This window comes from Bison bison, unplaced genomic scaffold (genome assembly GCF_000754665.1).
Source record: "Bison bison bison isolate TAMUID 2011002044 unplaced genomic scaffold, Bison_UMD1.0 scf7180017864254, whole genome shotgun sequence".
Lineage (NCBI taxonomy): Eukaryota > Metazoa > Chordata > Mammalia > Artiodactyla > Bovidae > Bison > Bison bison.
The window spans coordinates 9,397,780-9,408,688 of NW_011494826.1; the positions used below are offsets into that span (position 1 = coordinate 9,397,780).

A 10,909-nucleotide genomic window follows, 5' to 3' on the forward strand; every position below is an offset into this window, starting at 1 on the left:
ATCTTTCAAATTGATGATCTTTTGAGGTTCATTAGAAGAAAAATTGATTTTTTTAATATATTGTGACATAAAACATCAGGATGTTTTATTATCAACAAAGTTCAATTCATTGTATGTACTGTTGTTATGAATTTCCAGCCATTTTGTTATTCACTATTACGCAGAACATACATTTATGTATTAAAATGTGACTTTTGACTTTGAAGATTATGGGAAATTCTGTAGTACATTTGAAAATTATCACTGGTCTTGAGGAAAGAACATTTGCTGTCCAAAAAGCTAGGTTGTTGGAAAAATAACTCAAATTTGCAATACAAAAATAAAAAAGTATTATCTTTTGATTATTTTGCTTCTTACCTTTAAGTTTCTGAAATTTCCTATTTTATTAATTTTAGGGGGAAAATAGTTTTTCCACTTAAATTTTCTTATTGTACCTAAGTAAAGCCTTGACTTTTTTTGCTAGAAGATTTTGAATATTGCTAGAAGATTTTGAATATTCTTTGTGCAAATAGTACTATGCTCATTACTTTTGTAAAAAAAAAACACAGGGTTTTGTCCTTCAAGGAGTTTTAAACCACTGGGGATGACAAAGCCTGCAGATGAGAAGTTACAGAGAATAAATACAAGATAACAAAGTAGACAGTGCATATTATACATTCTTGAAAAAGAGATATAGAATTGGCAATCACAGTGCAGTGGAGTTACTCAAATGAGACTTTCTGAGAAAGTATCATATTTAATAATTTAAAATTAAAAAAAAAAAAACCTATTCAGGAACTCTTTTTAAGTTCTCTGGGGAATTCCTAAGAAGCTTAACAGAGTTCTTGCCTTGAAGTGAAAGTGAAAGTCCCTCAGTCGTGTCCAGCTCTTTTTGACCCCATGGACTATATAGTCGATGGAATTCTCCAGGCCAGAGTACTGGAGTAGGTAGCCTTTCCCTTCTCCAGGGGACCTTTCCAACCCAGGGATCAAACCCAGGTCTCTCTGCATAAAGCAGATTCTTCACCAGCTGAGCCACAAGGAAAGTCCCTCTTTCCTTGAAGGACATTCAAATAAAATCCTAATTCCTTTTCCTTCTGACCTTATCTGTATCTTGGTTAGTGTAGTTATTGACACAAATACACTGAATATATTTATTATCTTCTTATTAATTATCCTACTAATCTTAAACACTGAATTAAATTGAAGTTTAGCATAACTTATTTATCTTTCAAAGAAAGATAAACCCCCCAAAGTATAATCGTATTTTGTGATTTAAATTTCATTTTCTCTGAGTTAAAAAATGATTCTCTTCCAACCCCACCTCCGAGGCTAGGATACATTTATCTGGCAGCCTAACAAATGAAAGCTAGAAGTTCACTGGGGATTAAAGTTATTGTAGAGTTAGTGTTAGTTGCTCAGTTACGTCCAACTCTTTGCAACCCCATGGACTGTAGCCCACCAGGCTCCTCTGTCTGTGGAATTGCCAGGCAAGAATACTGGAATGGGTTACCATTTCCTTCTGGGGATCTTCCCAACCCAGGGATTGAACCCTGGTCTCCTGCCTTACAGGCAGGTTCTTTACCATCTGAGCCACCAGGGAAGTGCTTGAGTCATAAAATAAAGGCAGGGCTTCAAATAAGTTACTTTGTAAATATTTAAAAGTCCTAGAGTAGTATCTCCCTCATTTTATAATTTATCTATCCAAGCAGTAATCAGTAAAAAATGGTTGAACTAAATGAATTAGTCCTACAACTGCTCTGGTCAAAAACTGTATAACCTCAATCCAATTACAAGAAAACATCAGACAAATTCAAATTGAGGGACATTTTACAAAATAACTCACTAGTATTCTTTGGAAATGTCAACGTCATAATTAACCAGATGGAGTCAGGATCCTTTTAATAGTGTTTATCAAATCACCATAATGTAAACTTTAAATTTCTTATAATTTTGTCAATTGTACCTCAGTAAAGCTGAAAAAAAAATTTTTTTAAGTGTCAAAGCCATGGAAGACAAGGAAAGATTAAAGAATTCATCACAATTTAGAGGAAACTAAGGAAACATAGCATCAAAATGCAACATGGTATCTTGGATTGGATCCAAAGACAGAAAAGGACTTTAGTAGAAAAGCTGGAAAATTCTGAATAAAGTCAGTATTTTAGCTGATAGTATTATATCAACCTTAATTTCTTAGTTTTGATCATTGTACTGTATAGTTATGCTAACATTAGGAGAAGCTGGATGAAGGATATATATGATAGTGATAACTCTCTGTACTATTTTTGCAGCTTTTCTGTAGGTTGAAAATTATTCCACAATAAAAAGATGTTATTTTTTTTTCTTAAGGCCAGTAGAGAAATTAAAATAGTAAATATATATATATATATAAAACAAAAGAAACAACAGAAGGAGAAATAAATACAGATAAAACAAAGAAAATGAATGGGAAATGATAGACCTCAATTCACCCGTATCAAAAACTATAGTAAATGTAAGTGAAGTAACACTCCAATTGAAAGGCAGAGATTGACAGATTTGTTTGGAATGCACAATCCAACTATATGTGTCTACAAGAGTCATGAAGTGAAAGAAAGTGAAAGTGAAAGTTGCTCAGTTGTGTCCTACTCTTTGGGACCCCATGAACTATAGAGTCCATGGACTTCTCCAAGCCAGAATACTGGAGTGGGTAGCCATTCCCTCCTCCAGGGAATCTTCCTAACCCAGGGATTGAACCCAGGGGTCCTCTTTGCAGGCAGATTCTTTACCAGCTGAGCCACAAGGGAAACCCACGAATACTGGAGTGGGTAGCCTATTCTTTTTCCAGCAGATCTTCCCAACCCAGGAATGTGAAATGGAACCGGGGTCTTCTGCATTGCAGGCAGATTCTTTACCAACTGAGCTATCAGAGACTCAATATAAAATCACACATAGGCTAAAAGTTAAAAAATAAAAAAAAAAGGACTTTTTACTGTTCAAGCTAAGTTGAGATGCTATGACAGCACAAGTGTTGGTGGATCCCCAGGGATTTATAGCATTTAACAATTCGGCATGTAGTCTATATACCTATCCTATTGCGGGATAAGGATATCCCAAACTGAATATATCATTTCCAAAGTCTAAGGCCAGGAAGGGGAGAGAGGAAGGGGGAATGCGGAAAAGGAAGGAAGGAGTAATAACCCTTTCTCACCAGCTTTTCTTTTCCTGTTTGGTGGCTAACAGGATTCCCATCTTCTAGCTTTTAATTATTAATCAATTTTTACAAATGTATGTATTTAGTTCTGTGAGATCCAAGAAGATTAACAGGAGTTTTCTCATTCTAGTTGGCAGATATGAGACGTGCAAATCTCCTTTCCCTGAAGTTGAGATTATCCAGGTTGCCAGCTTTTGCAAAGGGAAAAGTTATAAAGTTATTCTATTTTAGGGAGTAGTATACTTCAGCAACCTCCTTTTTGATACTCTGCTTTCAGAATTATATAATGAAGGCCATTTCTGTAAGACATGAATTATAGTAAGGAAATTTATTGAAAACACTGTGTCTTAGTACTTAAAATCTTTTTCCTTGCTGTGTAAGACTTTACTACATAAATGAAAAGTTTTATTAAATGTTAGTGTTTAATTAGAATTTTCAGTTGTATTTTGAGTTTGTGCATACTTTTGCTAACAAACACAATGTAAGAATTCTTAACTAAAACTTTATTTTAGTGATCCTTGTTGGAAGGATCAAAGGACAAAAAGGATCACCTTTTTGTGTCTACTTGTGGTGGTACTTAATTCTTTGCTTTGGGTTGAAAAAAATTAAACTCTCCATGCTACAGGATGTTGTAACAAAGCAAATGCTTTTCAAGTGAAAATAAGAATTAAATATGAGAAGAAGGTTAATAAGCATGTTTTTAATTTTGTGAAAATGTTTTGAATATGTTTCTCTGATTTTAGTATATTGGGATATTTGTCTTGTTGTTAATCCTTACATTAGTATTCCTTTAGGTAAAAGCTTTCATTTTTATATATTGACTAGCTTTTAGAAAGTGTTTACATAATTTTAAAGTGTGATCGGGTGGTCCATATGTTTCCCTCTAGTTATTTCTTAGTGAGGGCATCGTTAGTTTTGCTAGTAGACTTGTAAGTCTAGGCTTTGTTTGAGCAGTAAAGTCTCAAGTATATTTCAGATTTGATCTACTTGGATATGTTAGCTTTTTCCTAATGATTTTTTTTTCCTGCAAGTGGTATATCTACCCCTTAGTAAGTGACCAGAAAGCACATGAAAGAAGAAATATGTTCAGTGCAGAAAATTGTTTTGGTTGTCATTTTCCACCCTTCTGTGACAGCGAAAGATTTTTATAATCCTGATGTTACAACTCAGCTTGTAATTATTGTCTGTACTTTTTTTATAATCACCTAATTACATATAAAGTTATGAAATGCCTTGTAAGCATTTCTCAATTACCTTTATCACATGTGTCTTTAAATTTACTTTATATGTAAGATTTTTTTTTAATTTCTAGTACTATACAGTTGGAATTAAGTATTTTTGTATTTGAGCAGTATTTAATCTTTGAATGTCACATTAATGTAGAAGAGAGTGAGGATGAAAATCAAACATGTGAAGTATATACATTGCTCAGTTGTGCCTGACTCTTTGCGACCCCATGGACTATACACAGTTCATGGGATTCCCCAGGCCAGAATATTGGAGTGAGTAGCCGTTCCCTTCTCCAGGGGATCTTCCCAACCCAGGGATCGAACCCAGGTCTCCCACATTGCAGGCGGATTCTTAACCAGCTGAACCACCAGGGAAACCCAAGAATACTGGAGTGGTAGCCTATCCCTTCTCCAGCAGATCTTCCCAACCCAGGAATCGAACCAGAGTCGCCTGCATTGCAGGTGGATTCTTTACCAGCTGAGCTACCAGGGAATCAAATTTGAACTAAATCATAAAGATTCTGTGATTCATTAACTGGACTGTAGAGAAACTGATTGTAAGATTTAATTCTTAGTGGATTTTTTTTAATAATTGCTTATTTTAAAATGTGAAGAAATTTGTTGATATATAACTAGCAATATTTGACAGGGAAAGTGTTGATTTTAATGTTATTTACTGATTTGCCAAATATCAAGTCTGTCTGGCTTTACTCGGTTGTCTGTTTTATACTTACAAGATGTCACAGCATACATTTTTAATAACTTTTTCTTGTAATTCTGTCACTAATAAATCTTTCATTATTTTATCACAAAATCAGTTCAAAGTAGAGTTTTCAGTTTAATTTTTTTGAAAAGTTTCATGTTTTCATTTTTGAAAATATTTTAACAACTTTGTTGAATAGAATTGTGAAAAGAATATTTCTACAGGAAGGCTCTATTATGCTTCAGGGAGGGAAAGCATCTAGTAGAATGTGTACTATGGTACCTTCTCAGGAAAGCTGCATTAGATGTTTAATATTGTTTATTGAATTTTCAATTTGCATATCAGATGTTGGCTGTGTCATAATCACAAATTTGTTGAGAGTAAATAACCTTAGTATTGTAAAGATGGGGATTTATTATTCTCTTATGCATACAAAAATGCCGTGTTTTGTTTTTTATTCTATCTATACAAAGATGTTAAAAATGGTGATCATGTAGGTGTCTTTGATATATTTAGATATCATTTGCCTTTTTACTTTGAGTAAAAGTAGAAGCATATATTTGATAAACATTATTAAACTAATATTTTGCTTCACTGATTTTTAATTGGAATTTATATAAAGCATTTAGAATAATGTTTGTCAAATACAACTAATTTTTTAAAGTTAATACAACAAAAAGGCAAAATGGTAAACCTCATTTAAAATTTACTTTGAAGCTCAGTGTTTTTGCTTTCTTAGTTGTCTACCACCTCCCTCCCTTCTCCCTCCCTTCTCTGTTCAAATGGAGAGGATATAAGGAGAGTACAGATGCAGCAGGTCTTAAACGAAAGCGTTCCCAAGGTACAGTAATTGTAGTTTTATTTCTCCTTGTAGATATATTCCTGGCTTGTAGCTTTCAGTTGCATCTATAGCATTCAGTTGTACTTAGAGCGTAGAAATTATTAGTTTTATAGAAATGTATCCAGTGTGTTATTTTGGTTAGTATTAATTATAAGTGGTATAAACATTTGCAAACCATGTATATAGTTCAGCAATAGGATATTTGCCAATATTAACATGCTTTAAGACAATGTGAATGGTTTAGAGAGAAACAAAATTTTGTTGACTTAACACTGTTAATATCTTGGTCTTATAGTTTTAATGTTTTAAGAATATGTCGCTCAGAACTGTTTTAACAAAAATGCAGTTTTGAAACATTGGATTAAAAGGCTTAAAGTACTGACTTAAGAATCAGACATAGATTTAGGAAAGTAAATAACTTAAACTCTTGCAAAAGATTTTTTAATTATGGAAAGTTCTTTTAGTTAAAAGACTGAGTTTTTACACTGGGTTTGTGTTTTGTTTTGTTTTGTTTGCAAGAGAAGGTATTATTCAGGTTTGTTATGTTAATTGCATCTTGGTCTTGTGTTCAATGTTAGTAGTAATGTGTCCTGGTAGGTCAGGAAGGTATAAATTGGTTTTTCATAAATTTTTGAAATGGCATTTTTAACCATAACTCCGAAGTACATTTTCTTGGCAAGGATTTGCTTTTCTTTGTATTCTAGTAAGAAATACCTTTTCACAAAAAGTGTCTTATGGTCTTAGATCTTCACCAGGACTCTATCCTCAACAGAAGAGTCAGACTCTGTCACTAGCTAGTTTTGTGGCAAGTCACTTAATCCCTTTCTTTATACCTCTATGTGTTTATATATAATGGGACATAATATTTTGCTTTAAGAGTATTTTAAAGATATAAATTAGGCACAATGATTTGAAGGTGACTGGTTTTATAAAGGTATGTGAATTTTTCTTACCTCTATATAAGAGATAAAGAGAAAAGTTTAAGTCCTTCAGACTGTAAGAATTATCAAAAGATGAATTGGTGGACATGTTTTGAGAATTACCTTAACCTGTTGCTTCCACAAACAGTACTAAATTTGTGATACATGTCAAACAGTATGCTAGGACCGTGTTTGGTGGTAGTGATACAAAGTGATTAAGGTATAGTCCCTGCCTCACAGAGTTTTATTCCCAGAGAATATAGGTTTGGCTTTTTTTTTTTTTCTTTAGAGCTCATTTCACCAAGCATACCTCATTACAGAAATGAAATAACCATACTAATTTGAACATAATAGTAGGAAAAAACTGATTTCTTTTTAAAAGCTCTTTCAACTTTGGGGTTCTGTTAGGGTGAGCAGTATCCAGTGATAATTGGCTTTAATACCCATTCCCAAAATACCTTATATTCTAATAAATTAGGTTATTCTCTTCCCAGTTTAAAGATAATTTTTTTTTTCACCTGAGTCTTGTTTTATCTTATGCTGAGTAGTTTCCACAGAACAAAAAGTAAAGTCAACAGAAGAAATGGAACTTAAGTTTCTATATCAAAGGTACTGAGGACTTTCATGAAGGTGTATATCCCTTAGACCTAAGGAATGATCAGATAACCTGGGAAAGCAGTTCTTTAATAATCAAAGCATATTTCCTAAAGAGGTTAAAATTATGGTAGTTAAGCCAGTTTTATTCCATGTTGTTCTAACAAGTTCCCTTTTCCTATAGCATGTTTAATAATTTATAAAATAAAGTCCCTGTCCGTGACTTGTTTCACATTGATATATGTTTCAATAAAAGTTTTTTGTTGAACTGAGTTAAAATATTCATTCCAAAAAATCTGTGTATTTTCACTTAAATGAAGTTTGTCTTGGAGAACTTCAGATTTTTCCTTTTTGCAACAGCTATTCATAGTTTCAAATTGAGTCGAAACCACGTGGACTGGCACAGTGTGGATGAAGTATATCTTTATAGTGATGCAACAACATCCAAAATTGCAAGAACAGTTACTCAAAAACTGGGATTTTCTAAAGGTATTTGTTAAATATTATTAGAGTTTGTCAAAATGTTGGGACTCTGACTTTTTCTCTTATATTTAAAATAGACAATTCAGATTTTATTTTCAGTATATTTTAAATATGTATTAAGTTTAATACAGTTTCTACCATGTTAAACTAACTTTAATTAAAGTGACTGAGTTGACGTGTATTCATTAATAAATAATTATATATTAGGAATGATCTGGCAAGATTATTAAATATGTTTTTTTACTTCTCAAAGCACAAAAGCAGTCAGACCTGAGACAGTGATGTGAAATAAAACATAGCGGTTGAAATTGTGTCAGTTGAAATGACAATTGACAAGCAATTGAAACAGTGTCAGGAAAAGTGAAGACTGGAAATTTTTCTTTGGATTTAGTGAAATGTAGATCATTGGTGACTTAGGTGAATTTCTGGGACAGAGACAGATGGGCATGAGTTGAAGTTTAAGTAGAACCTGAAGAAATGGAGGCATTGAGAATAGACAAATCTTTAAACAAAACAAAATTGACTAAAAGGAAGAAAAGAGGGACTGATAACCTGGAAAAGATGTGAGTGCATGTCAAAAAATATTTTTTCAAAAATTTTTTCTGTCTGATAATTTTTTACTATCTTTTTAAATTCTTTGATAATAGATGTGCTTACACATTTATTTGTTCATTAGTTGTATTTGTTTTGTGGATTATCACACCTTTAGCCCATTTTGCTATTTGGATGATTCATTTCACTTTTTGATTAATAAGTTCTTTAATTAACTTACTGTGTGTCATGTTTTGCAAGATGTTTTCCCATTTGTCATTCTTCTTTTATCTTTGCTTCATAATATTTTCTTACAGAGATGTTTTTAATTTTTATGTATTCAGTTCATCTTTTTTTCTTTTTGCCTTGTTTCTGGCTTCACTGTCATGTCTAGTTCAGTCCTTTTTATTAGAGCTAATCATTCTATATCTTACAAATTTTATCCCCCCTATTTTTTTCAATATAGTGAAAATGCTATCTCTGTAATAAGTAATAAGCTTAGAACCATGATTTTCCCACAGCATCAAGTAGTGGGACCAGACTTCATAGAGGTTATGTAGAAGAAGCGACATTAGAAGACAAGCCATCTCAGACTACCCATATCGTATTTGTTGTGCATGGCATTGGACAGAAAATGGACCAAGGAAGAATTATCAAAAATACTGCCATGTGAGTGTTTTGATGACTACATTCTCCATCTAGTCAGAGTCCAAACTTTTGTCCAGGGTATAATATAGTTTAATCATTAGTCCACATGTTTCTCCGGTGCCAGCTATTCTGTTTCAGTTGTAGATGAAGCTTTTGGACCAAATTTTGAGAATGATCATATCTAGGTGATGATATAATATTTATTTGATTTTTTTTCCCTCTTAACATGGAGAAGTGAAGGGATAAGAAAGCCTTTTTACTTAATGTATTATTAGTTTACATTAAAGTTGAAAGCAAGAAAAAAGTCTAGTTTTCAGTTTCTGTGTTAATCTCTACATTGCAGAAACTGAGAATACTGTATAATTCTGAAAAAGCTAAGAATTGTGTAAGTTGCCAGTTAGCAGCTTAACTTGTCCAATTAATTATAACCAGAGGAAACTGAACCCTAAATTTTATAGAGAACAAACAGTGGGTGTTTTGCCAACATGCTAGGCAGGTTATTTACCTCAGTTATTTGTATTCAGCTTTATTCTAAAAGCTTGTTAAGATGTTGTTGGGAGAAGGAATGTTCATATATGAGTTTCAAAAATATTTAGGACAGTGTGAAAAGGAAATTTTAGAATTATGGGTTCTGCCACAAACTTGGCTCTCAACTTGCAGCCAGTATAAAGAAAAATCTGATCAGATTTATAATGTGGTGAGAAAAAATCAAGTGTTGAGAACACAATTTATCAGGTTCTGAAATTTCAAGTAAATGTGTTTCTTGAGTCCTAATAAAGCAAATCCTGTATGATACCAGGAACTATGTCCTCAGCAATATCTCTATAATAATACAATGTTGAGTTCTATTTTACTTTTTATTGTAACACCTTTTAATGCCAGCTTATGGGTTAAATTAAAAGTACAGTTCAATTTGAAAAAAACAAAAAATCTTTGTCAGACACTGCCAGGTCATTCTGATCCTTGTCATTCTCTGTAGCTTGTATTACAGAGATCTCTTCCCTCTGATTCTGATTTTCTTTTCTGATGATTTGTACTTCCCACAATATTTACATTCTTGGGGCAAGATGCTAATCTTCTCCTTGGTTACCTAAGGAATCTGAGAAGTAGGTTTAGTAACATGTTCTCTCTGGAGCTGTTCATATTTGGAAAGGTACCAACTTGATTTCTTTGGGTACAAGTGAGGGAAAACTTAACTCAGAAGGAGGATTTAGTAGTCCATAAAACTGAGAAGTCTAAGATTTGCCAAACAAGTTATCAGAATCCAGTTTCTATCTGTTCTACACGCCTTCATTTTTTAGCTATTTTCAGACATCTCCTGTGGTTCTAGATGTGGTTTATATCATCTTGTATTTGAGTTCAGGAAGAAGACAATTAGTCTTTTTTTCCAGAAGTCCCTGCTAGTCTATGCATTTTAATGACTGGTATCACCTGCAACTGCCTGAATCTGTACACGACCATGATCTGATCTGCTGGACTCACCGTCTTTCCATGACACCACCCTTATGGCAGAAAGTGAAGAGGAACTAAAGAGCCTCTTGATGAAGGTGAAAGAGGAGAGTGAAAAAGTTGGCTTAAAGTTCAACATTCAGAAAACTAAGATCATGGCATCCGGTGCCATCACTTCATGGCAAATAAATGGGGAAACAGTGTCAGACTTTATTTTTCTGGGCTCCAAAATCACTGCAGATGGTGATTGCAGCCATGAAATTAAAAGACGCTTACTCCTTGGAAGGAAAGTTATGACCAACCTAGACAGCATATTAAAAAGCAGAGACATTACTTTGC

General features: G+C 33.2%; 1 protein-coding gene across 1 annotated transcript in view; it reads left to right on the forward strand.

The window, feature by feature from the left end:
• The window catches only part of DDHD1 (DDHD domain containing 1), a 75,172-nt gene that overhangs the window by 30,027 nt on the left and 34,236 nt on the right, over positions 1 to 10,909 (forward strand). The window contains 3 exon segments of the mRNA XM_010847774.1: positions 5,844 to 5,945; positions 7,820 to 7,948; positions 8,995 to 9,142. Of these exon segments, the coding sequence (XP_010846076.1) occupies positions 5,844 to 5,945; positions 7,820 to 7,948; positions 8,995 to 9,142 (379 nt within the window).